At 31.8% G+C, this 14,530-nt stretch overlaps 1 protein-coding gene across 1 annotated transcript in view; it reads right to left on the reverse strand.

Moving 5' to 3' along the window:
• Nucleotides 1-8,656: 8,656 nt before the first annotated feature.
• The window catches only part of LOC123655217 (tropomodulin-1), a 104,242-nt gene continuing 98,368 nt past the window's right edge, over nucleotides 8,657-14,530 (reverse strand). The window contains exons 9-11 of the mRNA XM_045591048.1: nucleotides 13,060-13,306; nucleotides 11,638-11,692; nucleotides 8,657-10,147 (exon numbers count right to left, since the gene is read on the reverse strand). Coding sequence (XP_045447004.1) covers nucleotides 11,650-11,692; nucleotides 13,060-13,306 — 290 coding nt within the window. The 3' untranslated portion in view covers nucleotides 8,657-10,147; nucleotides 11,638-11,649. The remainder of the gene's footprint in view (nucleotides 10,148-11,637; nucleotides 11,693-13,059; nucleotides 13,307-14,530) is intronic.

Here is a 14,530-nt window from a genome sequence, read left to right on the forward strand (position 1 = left end):
CATGGATTTCTAAATAATTTTTGTTTGGAGTTTTAGTAAAATTAGGATTGTTAAGATTTTATTAACTCAAATAATTAATTGCACTGTTGTCTTAAAGTAGGCATTAATAGATTTATTAAACGTCAAAATTTTTGCTTTTTTTGTACTTTGCTTGATTACGAGCTAGTAGGCTTAGTATATCTAGTAGTAGTAGGAGGTTCGAACCAGAAATGACCTTCACTCGTCTATTTAATGGATAAAAATTGTTTCATATTTACTTTAGTATATTAAAAAAAAAACCTTAACCGAAGAGCATGTATGAAGGGAATAATGAAAGTGAACGAAGCGAAAGAAGTATGTAAGGATCGTAGCAAGTGAAAAGTGGTCTCTGCCTACCCCTACGGGAAAGAGGCGTGATTATATGTATATTAAAAATAAATATCGAATCCGTTGGCTGAAAAAATCCTGGACACGCTATTTTATATTCTCAGTTTTTATCCATTAAATAGGTGCCTGAAGGTACTAGTTTGGATCTTAGACCATTAAATCAAACTATACTGCCCAAATTTATTTTTTTTACTTAGCTTGTTTTTATTTAAATCAATAATAATTATATAGGTATTGGTCAGGCCAGGCTTTGGTTGGCCAGGTCTCTTAGGGGGCGTCCATAAATTACGTGAGGTGTTTTTTCAAATTTTCTGTCCCTCCCTCCTCCACTGGTGAGATGTCGTGAGATTTTATTTACAACCCCCTCCCCCATCCCCCAATCTCACGTGAGATTTTTCAAAATGTGGGTTTCTTACGTAAACGCGTTGGATTGTTATTGTATCATCGTTCATCGAGTCCCGCGTTCGGCTGACAGTAACGCGAAAACAAAGGACGGGCTACACTGTACCGTAAATTCAGATTGAATTGAGCTATTTGATATAAAACAAATATGGTGGTTTGACAGTCAGTAGATGTATAACGTCGAACTATGAATCAAATTATTTTTTTTCGAACGAATTAGTGAATGATCTTAATCGTAATTAAGCTTAAGATTAAATCTTAAGCATGTAAAATCTGGATTAAATGGATCAAAATAGTATATATATTTTTTTGTTTCAATCAGAAAAAAAATTGCGTGATATTTGCCAAGGCCCCCCTCTCTCCAGCGTAAGATTAGATGAGATTTGACTCGACCCCCTCCCCCCCTTAAACACCTCACGTAATTTATGGACGCCCCCTTATATAGATCCCTTCGTTTTATACTTAATAAGATATAAATATTATAAATGTAATGAGATTACAAGAATAGTATTGAATGACAATAATAAAATCTAGATATTGCGATGTTCTGATTTTTTGTACAATTTTAATTAAGTTATGTTTAAATAGTACTTAGACTAGGTTAGTAATTCTGAAATTGTTGTGTTTGATAATGGTCCTAGTTCTGATGTCGCATATAAAAAAAAAATATAATTTATACATATTTACTTCAGTATGAAACCCCTATTCAAGTAATTGATACATAACATGAGGCCCCCAGGCTGTGGGGGCCCGAACTTTTACCTTGTTTCCTATCGTGACTATATAAATATTTAAATTATATTTATCAAAGAGTTGACATAAGTCAAACTAATTTGCAACCTGAGCTTACTTTCCTATCTAGTATAGCCCTCGAGCGACAGGGGCCCAAAAAATGTCCTTATGATATTTGTCTAAATATAAAATAACTATTTATATTATCTTCATGAAAGGTCATATTAATTGTTCAATTTGTAAAATAAAACCTTCTTTTTAGTTTATCGGCTGTTAAATAAAAATAGGCCAGTTTAGTGACATCTGCATCAGAAATCGCGCCAATATATTAATGAAACTTTTGTATGAGCTTTTTTCACATTCCGCTTGTCTGATTTATGTTTTCGTTGTTTGAATTTAATAAATTAATTAGTACTTGACTTTTATAAATGTATAATTTATGTAAAAAACTGTAGAGATAAGACTTATGTTTTGGTTGCTGCAGGACTTTTTATTAAAAAATTGTAAATTATTTTTTGCTTTAATTTACATTTCTTTTTCTACTTTTTTGCTGTAGTTTGTTACTTTTTCTGTATGACAAATGGTAACTATATGAGCTCAATAACTTTATCAAACTCAAATTCTCAGAACGTTACCGACGCTTTGGAGCCGCGGTCCCTATTAAACAGCTTATGCTGTGGGCGCAGGTATTTGTATAGTTCATACAGATGTTGGCCGGGGTCTGGGCTTTTTTGCTCGACATTTTGTTCGTTTTCGGAGCCCTTAGGAATAAATATCACTTAACACCAAAAGCAATCCTGCTTTCTTGTTATTACATTAATTTTTATAGAGGTTACTTATCCCCTCGGAATAACTAAAACTATGTTGTAAGATTTTTAATGCCTGAAAATACTAAGATGACGTATAAATGGCGGTGTTTGCCTTATTTTATCACTTCCACATAATCTTAGCACTTTCATCTATCGCTTCTAACTACTTTATTCCACTTTTTTATGACTAAATAGTTTAGTATGACGTAGAATTTATTTATTTATTTATTTATTTACACTTTCGCACAATAATACAAGGTTTTAACAGCATAACAAATGAAATATAAAAATAAAATTTGCATCAGCTGCAACAGGCGGCCTTATCGCTAATACAGCGATCTCTTCCAGGCAACCTTTGGGCAGAGGACTAAATAAGAAGTGTGGGATGGGGCGCAAAAATGTTATGTAACATACATATGAACATAGTCACAAACGTACATGTACACCAAATACATTTACTTACATATACATAATACTTACTTACATATACATAATACTTACTTACATATACATATATTCAGATATATACATATACACATACATACACATACATACACAAATACATATATATCAATAATAGTAAAAAAAAAAAAAACTTGAATATATTTACTATTCACATACATATACAAAGTGTCCGGTTATTAATGTTCGGTAATTATCCATCAATTTCCGGACATGTGTATAATAAAGTAATACCCATATGGAGACTTAAGAAAATGAGTTGTGTTATATTATTTTAAGTATAATAATGCTTAAGATATAATAACACGGAAATAATTGATGTACTCCATTAATTTTTTTTTATTACTTCAGAAGTAAACAACAGAAAACGTACTCCTATGAACTGCCACAATTCTTTTTGGTAATTATTCGATTGCAAAGTGTGTTTCTGTAAACGAAAAGCGAATTATACAAATGCTTCAAGACTTGTATCTACGTATGTTGTAGAGAAGTAGCTTGAATGGTATGCGTCATAAGTGGTCAAGGGCGTCAGTTCAACAGTCAATAAACTTACACATTTTAGTGTGTGCTTTGTCTATTGGGAATACAGCAACAGTTCTCTCTTCGCTATTGTATGTTATATGTTTTATATATCTATATAGTTTTTGACATTTTAACACGCTTTAGCATACATGAATATGATAAACAAATTATGTCGCTTGTCGCGTGTGATAAAATTATGATAAACAGTAGTACAAAATTCAAATTTTTGTATAAAAAGTACATGAAATGTGAACCCTATATATCAATTACCACAAAAGTTGCAATTTTTATAAAAGTACCTACAAATACTGCTGTTTTTCTGCGTAATAAGTATATTAAGTATATAGACGTTTTTACATATGTTCACAAGGAACTAAACGTTGTCTTCCAATTAATGACAATAAAGTAAAAATAATCAATTATTGAATTATTGCAATTAAGCCTGTGATACAAGCTCATTGCATTACGACGAGGGTAGTCTTGAGAAAGTGAACTATACAGTTTCATCTATACGCACACAAACTAGCTACAACTAAATTCTTCACGTCATGTCTAAACTATATTTGTTTTCGAGTAGTGAAGTAGAGTTTTTATCATAAATTTATTAACTTACTACTAATTTTACTAATTTTGGTTTGTTATTAAAAAAAAATTGATAAACCATCCGGTAGCATGGTCATTGACCAATAAATTGTGCATATGCGTCAGAATCAAAGCGAACTGCGGTCGAGAGCAATTCCAGTTGTTTTAAAAAAATTACTTTTGCGTCACAAAGGTTTTTGAACTAAGTACCTAATCATTGACGCAAAATATTCGTAAATTTAATGACAACAATTTGATTTAAAAAAATGTATACGTATTATATCACTAAGCTTAATTTAGCTATGTTCTTTGTTTGATAAATAACTTGTTTGAGATTTTTGGACAACTATTTTATTTTTACTGTGTACTGTTAACTCAGTTGTTGTGTAAGAACTTCTAAGAATTAAGTACCAAGTCAAAAATCATCCAAAAATGTTTAAAAATTAGCAGAGAAAGGGATGCGTTAAATTACAAACATGAAAAAGTCCGAAACCAAAAAAAAAATTAATGATACCAAATGGGCTATCGTAGACTACTACAGATTTTCTGTTGACTGATATCTTGATCGAGTGAAGTGACAAGTGCGTATAAAAACTACGATTATTTTTCGATATTTTATGATCGTTGAAACCCAGAGATACTGAGTATAAATGAAATTACTAAACAGTTACTAAATTGCTAATCAACATTTTATATCATGAAAATTATATCATAGTTACATACAAGATAATTTTTTGACATTTACATTAATTTAAAATTTTATGACAACGCCATAAACAAACTTCATTTGTTGCGTCAAGTTATCGCTCTATAGTCTATTTCACGTAAGATGGGTACGGTGACACATGTCAAATTAACTCTATAGTGAGGTGACCATGCATAATTAATTGATGTAATTCGATTATCGAGTACAAATGCGGTTAACCTTTAATCGATTATATAAAAAATTTTTTTTAACTGCTTATTAAAAATTAGTCATCGCTATAGTGAATAAATAATATTTTAAGGGTGGTGTTAAACGCGAGAAATGAGTTATCGACAAACCCATTAGCACACAGCTCACGTGGCAAATTATTAGTCGTTCGCCTTTACCCTCCGGTACTTTAGTCGAAGAATGAGCAGTGTCGTCTGTCCATACTTTGCCAACAGTATGATTGGCGTTCAACCATGTCTAATCAAGGTCTAGTCAACTACGTTGTTCCAATCCGTAATGTTTTTCGCTTTTTCTAAGAATGTCACAAAGTTTTCACGCACTTTTCCGTTTGTTAACTTTTTTTTATTTTATGGAAATCCAATTTTATTTAAAAGTCGCCATAACGATGTCACACTTCCATTAAATAATTTAGCACCTTTCAAAGACATTAATTATTGTAAAACTGTGGGCAACTCATTTCTCCGCTAACAATCGTATTCAACCTCAACGACCAAACATTTATTTCCTTTGCTTCTTTTTGGGAGTCGATAACTTATTATCTTCCATATTGTTGTCACCATACTTTTCTTTACTTATTTTTGACACTAAGCTGTGTGGCTACGGCAATAAAGAATATAGCCACCAGCGTCTCTTCCCGTGGGTGTCGTAGGAGGCGACTAAGGGATAACACAGTACCACTACCACCTTGAAACTTATAAAGCCGACCGATAGCGGGATAACCATTCAACTGCTGGCATTGAAATACACAGGCCGCAGACGGGCAACAGCGTCTTCAGTGTGACAAAGCCGGCCCTGCGGTCACCAACCCGCCCAGCGTGGTGACTATAGGCAACACACATGAGTTCACGCCATTTTTTGGCACGAGCTTGTGGAGGCCTATGTCCAACAGTGGACTGCGATAGGCTAAAGTAATTTTTGACACTGTATTACGCCTAATTTCAAGTGCCTGTGCAACTCGATCCACTATGTGGTTGACAGATAATAATGGACCGCTATTTTCTCACTCCAGTTCAAAGTATTCCCGAAAGAGGACAACCAATTGACTGTTTGAAACGGTCTTCTTTTGTTCTTTTCGGCATTTTACAGAACAGAACACACACAAAATGAATAACTAAAAAAAAATAATAACAGAACTTAACAACAATAAAACAGCAACAAATACAACTATAGCAACTGGCAAAACTAAAACACGGGAATATCTCGAGTCAGTGAGATGACGCGATTCACAAGATAGCCGTTACGATTATTTATTTTAGCCGATTACTACGTGTCAATCCCTATCATTAAACGTTTCGTTTCATGCCTGTAATTTTAAGTTATCATTTTTTCTGTACCTTTTTTATTTTGTTTAAAATGTAAAAACGCATATATAAATACAATTTCAATCTAATCAAGCATTATTATTTGCTTTGGAAACTAATTGGTGATTTTTAAAAATGTATATTTATCCGATTTGTTGAAAATAGTGAGCCTGTATTGGAACATATCAAATGTCACCGTACCCATCTTATGTGAAATAGACAATAGTGTACTATAGATATAGATAATATTATAAATCGATAGGTAGTCCACGAAGGTTTTTTCTCCTAAAATATTATACTGTCAAGTAAAATTTGTTTAAAGAGCTCATTTATACTGTTAGATAATCACGATTATAATTCCTGAACTTGGTAGCTAAATATAAGTAGAGTGATCTGATATTGCGTCAGAAGGAATGTCATGTAATGGAATAAAGCTTTAATGCATGTATTTATATTTTGTTTTATTTACAATCTCCTAAAAATTCCTTAAATCGTTAGTCGAATTTCTACAAAATACACTAATTTAAAAGCAACAAACAGTCTAGTATATATTCTATAGTCTTTTATTGTCTACGAGCCATATGATATAGAAAATAGAAAATAATATATTGTTTATTTTTATTTATTTAACAATTTTAAACGAATTTTAATTAAGGGGTAACACAGTTCCGCTACCACCTTGAAACTTAAGAAGCCGACCGATGGCGGGATAACCATCTAACTGCTGGCTTTGAAACACAGAGACCGAAGACGGGCAGCAGTGTCTTAAGTGCGACAAAGCCAGCCCTGCGGTCACCAACCCGCCTGCCCAGCGTGGTGACTATGGGCAACACACATGAGTTCACGCATTTTTGGCGCAAACTTGTGGAGGCCTACGTCCAGCAGTGGACTGCAATAGGCTGAAATGATATTGATGATTATGATGAGCTCCTAATAAAGGCATAATATCTAGAAAGATTCTTCATATAATAATTCATTAAAAAACTTGCTATGGAAATAAAAAAAATTAAAATTTGTTTTCAAGTCATTTATCATAAATACTATAAAAAAAAGAAAAAACTGCATATGCTATGTATAAGTTTTAGTCAAATATACGAGTATATTACCTTTTCTAGCAATAGTTCTAGTAAGTGATAGCCTTAAATAATTTGAAACGAATTTTTGAATTCTCATTGCGCTCCTTATTTATGTGTTATGAATAAGTAATTTTAATTAGTTATGTATAAATTACTCAAAAATCGTTTCTGGGGCGCTTACTTGGTTTACCTTGGCTATATCGCACAAAATAATAATAGGTATGTAGTAGGTATTATTAAAATATATGATTGAAAAATTATTTTTGTTGGATAGCCCCTTTATCGAAGGAGGGTAGGTATAGGCTATTTTTTTCTTCAATTAACGCAAGTGAAATCGAGGGCACAGCTAGCTATGAAATATATTTTAGAAAACTTCATTATGGCAATCATCAATTTCTAAAGTTAACTTGAAGTTCCGTCACAACAATTATGTACAATACATCTAAAACAGGTATTAAAGCTATGGAGTGCAATGGAAAATTATCTACGTATTTCAAAATTTTAGGAGCAATATGTTTTAAAAGATAAAGCGGGTATAAAAATTGTTTAAAAAAATATTTTTTTTTGAGGCAAATTAAAGACAACTAAATTATCACCACTGTGAATAAACCTCAGGTAAAGCCGTAAGGCATAACATTATTTAACAGAAGTTTAAACTGTGATGCTATTTTTACAAATTGTATATGTTATTTGGGAAGTTTAATGAAAATTTAAATTACCTTTTAGATTACAATATTTAAATCAATGGATCAAAAGGTATGTCTTTCAAACTACACGAAAATATAAATACGTTTATTTATTTTTAAATATCTATTTTAAAATTACTTTATTTTTATATTTGATAGCGAGGTTATTTTAAATATATTTATTTATTAATTGAGTTCTTTCGATAATTTGCATCTTAATAATAATTTATTTCAGACATCAATCTATATTTTTGTTAAACGGAACCGGGAAACAGAAAAGGGAAACGTTATATTTTTAATTTCTTTTTTGGATAAAACGATTTACTCTGAAATAATTAACAAAAATAGAAAGTAAAAAACTTGAAAACTGAATAGAAAGTAATCAAAATATTTAATAACAATTTAAATTGGTAGTTTGGGTATTGATACATTTATTTTTTTACGAATCGTTTCTTTATATCGATGCCTAACAGCCAAAAAGGGTTAAGCGACATTTTTTGAGAAACTGAGTTATATATATAGTTAGAATCGAATACAACTATATATATAACTCAGTTTCTCAAAAAATGTCGCTTAACCCTTTTTTGGCTGCTAGGCATCGATATATAATGTGTAATGTAAATGATTCAAGGCATATCCAGGTATCCATTATATACAAAGTATAGTATATATATATATACTATACTTATATATATATATATATATATATATATATATATATATATATATATATATATATATGTAAAGTATTTAAAACAATTAAAGAAAAAAGAAAACAAAAAACTATGTTTAATTGCTTTATTTATATTTTTGTCACAAAACTACACAACTGCGACTCTACTAGTCAAGTGTTCGTTGAACCAAAATGCTCCATACATTATCATGTCGACATAAATAAAATCTATAGTTTAAAAAAACATTAATGTAATCATTCATTACCAAAAATTTTCAAATTTCGTACAACAACAAAAAATACATTAAAAATCTAAAATTCATATACAAATAATCTCTCTTAAGTTGAAACTAGGATGAAAAAAAAAATCAAAGCAATAGTTTTTTAATGGAAACACATGATCTTTATATCACAATGTTATGGACAATTAAGTTCCGCAGTAGATTCTATGAATACAAGTTACGATTTAAAAGTTAAGCAAATATATTATTTCAAGAAAGCAAAAGGTTACAGCCGATGAATGTTGCAAGCCTTCAATTGAAAGCAACTTGACCACAGATAACAGCATGTATAGCGAATTTAAAGAAAAACCTAGTGCTTTTTTGAAAATGTTAAACTTATAATCCATTGACACAGAACATCGCTTCTCTTATCTATTTTTAAGTTTTTAAAGTAAATCATTGATTTGTTAATTTTCTACGGTTGTGGAAGAAAATAGTATAGTCTATGGTGTACAGTAAAAATTTTAGTAGAGAAGTATGTTATGTATTAATGGAATGTGCACGACTATAACATATATTACAATTAAATGATAAAAATTAATACGATTTCATTAGCACACTAAAATTAGAATTAATATTTTAAACGTACAAATTGATCAATCATAGACAAAATTTATGGTTTTATTTCGTTCATTCCAAATTAAAAAAAAAAACTGAGTTTATAACTATCGATGGTCCTGCCATCGAGCTGTTAAAACCAAGGTCTTATTTTTTTTTTTTAAATAAAATCATAAATATTGTTCGCGCACAATTCTTACATCAAGCACACTTAATTATCTGTCAAATCAAATCTTTGTAATTGTGTAGTCGATATTTAAAAAACAATACATTATTACAAAAAAACCTTTTTTAAAAACGAGGCAAGAATTTCATTACAATGTAAAATCGATTAAATAAATAAATTTTATTAGTCATTTCAGTAAAGTCGTAAGCACCAATAAGTTGATCGATTTAAACTCGCAAAAATTTGCAATATAAAATAAGGTCTAACTTATTGTCACCGGGTCTTACTTCCCTAATTTTTGATACAAATTTTATAAAAGCTACGGGTAACAATAAATCGAATAAAATATTCTTTAAAATACGACCCAGTCTAATAGAATCTTATCAAACGTCGAACTTCAAGGCCAACGTTTAAAAATACATCTTCGAATAAAAAAACATTTTATTAAGGAATAACACGGGATATATTTATAGACTTTTGAAGGCGTGCTACACAGTGACAAAGAGGGTGACAGTGCGAACGCGTGTGGTCAAGGAATCCAGCCCACCACGTAACTACGGCTGCGTGTGAACTGGCTCAAGCGCCGGATTCGCCCACCTATTGGAAAAAAATATATACTTAACATATTACTGATAAAATAGGCTGTATTCGTAGCACATGACTAAAACCTTGCTGAAGAAAATAATAATGAGAAACAAATTTAAATGATATATAATCAATAGCTGACCCGGAAAACGTTGTTTTGCCGCTAAACGCTATTAAAGATAGGGGTTGGTGGTAGAAAGGTGAAAATTTAGGGTTTTTAATGCCAAATCTTAAAAATGGTTTAAGTACGATTCTCAGACCTACCAAATATGCACAAAAATTTTCATAAGATTCGGTCAAGCCATTACGGAGGAATTTGGCCCCTAACACGAGAATTTTATATATGTGCTAGCTGACCCCGCAAACGTTGTTTTGTCATATTTGTTATTAACCCAATTAATCCCCCCCCCCCCTTATAATCTATGGGTATGAAAAATTGATGTTGGCCGATTCTCAAACCTACCCGATATGTTAACAAAATTTCATAAAAATCGGTTCAGCCGTTTCCGAGGAGTATGTAACTAACATTGTGACACGAGAATTTTATATATAAGATTAGATTTATTCATGAACTATTTTCAATCTTCGTATCCTCTTCAACCTTCGTATCTTTCAAGAAATATCATTTGGCTTCACTAAATCAATATAAATAAATAAAATCGTAGTTATAAATGGAATTAAGTTAGTCTAATACACATGTAAGACAAAACCAATGTAATTCTGCCCTGGTCTGATATTTTAAAATGAAATACGATCACCATATGAACTTGTTTATTCTCGATTTTATTATACAATTGCTTAAAAATCCATTTAAAATTATAATAGGGTTAATGTTGATGTTACTTCTTAGAGACATATTATTCATTTAATCAAAGCTGATAACCTTTCAAGATTATTGAAATATAGCTATTATAATAAAATTAGTCCTTAAAAAGTAACGCTATTTTTTCTCAATGTGTTCAAAAAAAGATGACTGAAATTAAAAATATAAAATTAAATCAAATCTTGCACAATTTTTACTTTTACCGTTTCGCAACATTTCATGCTCAAAATATGACTGGTATAACCATTGTTTTGACAAATGAAAGTTATATAACATAGGTACCCTGATGACACTTTAAAATTTTTTATTTGTCAAAAATGTGAGAATATGTAAATCATTGAATGAGTTGTAGTGTTTGAAATAGGAGAATCAAAATTTGCTATGACTATTTACAAATAAAGCACAAAGGTACTTATATACAAGATATTAGTTACTTGGGTCATTGTATATAAACATGAAACAAATCTCAAAATACTGTTTTGTGACGTCACACGTCACGTTATTTTTTATATACAAACAGTGATAGGACATTTACATTAAACACACATTATAGATTAAAAATTTGTTTACAGTTTAATCAATTAAAAGTCTATGTTCAGATTACATCGAGTAAGTATTAGAGCAATTCAAAATCTATAATGTGCGTAATGTTTATGTTTTAATAACGATTTCAACTCACCACATGTGTCGTTTAGAGCTCTAAGCGCCGCTCTGGCTCCGGCGTTGCTGGCGTACTGTAATACACACACCGACATATCGTCAAGGATTATATACATACAGGCATACTGTTCTAGTGATATTTACTTCGAATTATAAAAAAAAAAACAAATCAAAATTCATTAATAAATAAATTAATGAATAAAATCGATTAAAATAGCGATACCATTAAATCGATTCGAAGTAAAAATCACTAGTTTTGAGGTTTCATATCATCAATTAATCATAAACAGGAATACGAATATATTCTAGTTTTTTTTTTTTTTTTTTTTTTTGATACAGTAGTAAAGATTGTCATGCTATATATTAAATTTCATCGTGACATTACTCAATTCATTCTCGCATTCAATTAGTCCACACGGTCATGCGTGAAGTTAGTATAGGTGTCGAACAAAACTCAGATCAGTGGTATCTTACAATGCATATATTAAACAGCAATCAGACAGTACGTCATTCCTGTCGCAATCGAGACCCCTTTGTATATCGAAGGCTTACTAAGCAAAACTGTTGATTAGCGAAAGCCTAAATTTTTTTAAAGAAAACGGCTTCGAAAAATAGCACGGTTCATATATGGCCTTTTGAGCATTCGCGCCAATATGAAAATTGATTTTACCGATTTTTTGCGCCGATTCTACATATTATCATTCGGTTCTACGCTCCCCTCTCGGCTAAAAATTAAATTGTTACCGATTAAAATACAGTAAATATAGTATCGCGATTCGATATCGATTAATATAAATCACGAACAGTTAAGTGTATTAAGAGTCAATTTTAGAAAAATAAAGAATGTTAAAATCATAGAAATATATTAACTACTTGATATAAAAAATATAATTATGTGTAATTTTAGAAACTTTTATAACAGATGCAGTTTTATAGTGTGCTTATGAATGGATATAAAGGTACTGTGGAAGTAAAGACATTTAATATTTCATAAAACTGCATCGATATATAATGTGTAAGTGATGAAATTCAATCGACACTGTAAAATAAGCTTTAATCGAAGCGAAGTATGTTATACGCTGCCGTGCCAACTGGAAGAACCCTTTAAGGGCCTGACCTTTATAAATACTATTGGCTACGCGCCCCTTTTTGCAGGTTAAAAAATCTGAACTGAAGTCGCAGCGTTAGGTCTTTCCGTACTGTAATGGAATAAAACACTGTGACTATGGAACACTTGTGAACACACCGGACAGTCGACGAAACTTAGTCAACCGTGAAATGGACCAATCGGTTCCAGTTTACGCGGACGATAAATTCGTAATCATACCGTACTTTTGTACGAAACGCGATCGATATTACGCACCGATTGATCGATTTCACGTTTTTCTAATATCTGTACAGAGTAAAGGGAGCACGCGTGATGTGAGTCGTGTTTACTCACGAGTGGGGTTCTGGGTTTATATCAGGCGGCGTCGCCATCACGAATTTTCCATCATTGGATGTCTGATCGGATAACGATTGATCTAGAATCGGCTTATCGAGGATTCTTCTGTCGGCGGTTGGTGTCGAAGTTTCGACGCTTGGAGGTGTGAGGTTGAAGAAGCTACTGTCGACGCCCACGGCGGGAGGCCGACCGCGGGGCAAGCGCAAGCTTATAGACGCGCTAGCTCGCTTTTGCAAACGGCAATCTGACAATATCGACACGATATATCGACTCCGACTTTTTTTACACTTCAAGGGTGGCAAAACGAGGATACGATCCAGTTGATGGTAAGGGGTTACCGTAACTTATAGACGCCTGCAACATTGCGATGCTTCTGGTGTTGGAAGCATCGCAAGCGTATTGCCGACTCTACCCTCAACCCTCTTCTGTAGCTCTGGCCATCTTACTCACCACTGGCTGCTCAAAATTTTGAGCAGAATATTTTCTGCTATGAATTTTCGAGTCGAATGAATATCGATGTTAGACCGTATTGTGTCATCGAGTCGGGTTTGTCCCTTGCCGTTGAATGATTGAATGATATTTACTATATGGAATATCGCGTGTAAGTGTTAGTAGGCGAGGATGTCTCTAATTGTGATCTAAGGTCTCTAAGGGTATCTATGGCTTTCTATCACATCAAAGTGTTTACTAGCGTGTGTGGAGACGACGCGTTCTTCTGAGACCCTCTGGACCGCAATGTATTGATAACGTAACTGTTGGTGATATTAACGAATTTAATGTTTATATTATTTATGCCATGATATGAGCGTGTTGTGATGATAAAAATAATTTAAATTAACACAAATGATAAAGAAATAATTATTGTCTGTTGTGCATACCTAAAAAAAAATTATATATAAAATCTAAAAATCACAATAATGCGTATCAAATATTCTATTTCAGTTAAAATATATTAAGCTATCCATCTACAAATCTTTTCGTTTTTCCATTAATTTAATTACAAAAACATATCTATTCTCACAAGCAAGTACGAAAATTGTTATCATTAGTTTAAACTAATTTAGATAATATGTCTAACGCTTAGTTAAAACATTTTTATATTTTAAAATTGATTATTTTCTCAACTCTCTGACTGACTGGACTTAGCAGTCAGTCATTCATTGACTAAATAGTCAAAGCACATGAAAGATGTATACGTAATCAATAAACGTTGCTCCTAAGTAAGAGATCTTCCAACAGGTTTAGTGAAGACTGAAATCAAGAGACTGATTGAACACTCAGTCGAGCTAGTGATCCAGTAAATGGTGGAGCAATCAATTGTGCAATCCGTCGAATGATTGATCGAGCAATCAGTTGTGCGAGATGATCTGGTAATTGTTTGAAAGTGAAAAAACTATGATAATGGTGATTCCGTTCAGCATTGCAGCATTCTCAAATATTTCATTTTGTTGTACGAGGTATTTGATTT

The sequence above is a fragment of the Melitaea cinxia genome, chromosome 7 (genome assembly GCF_905220565.1).
Source record: "Melitaea cinxia chromosome 7, ilMelCinx1.1, whole genome shotgun sequence".
Classification (NCBI taxonomy): domain Eukaryota; kingdom Metazoa; phylum Arthropoda; class Insecta; order Lepidoptera; family Nymphalidae; genus Melitaea; species Melitaea cinxia.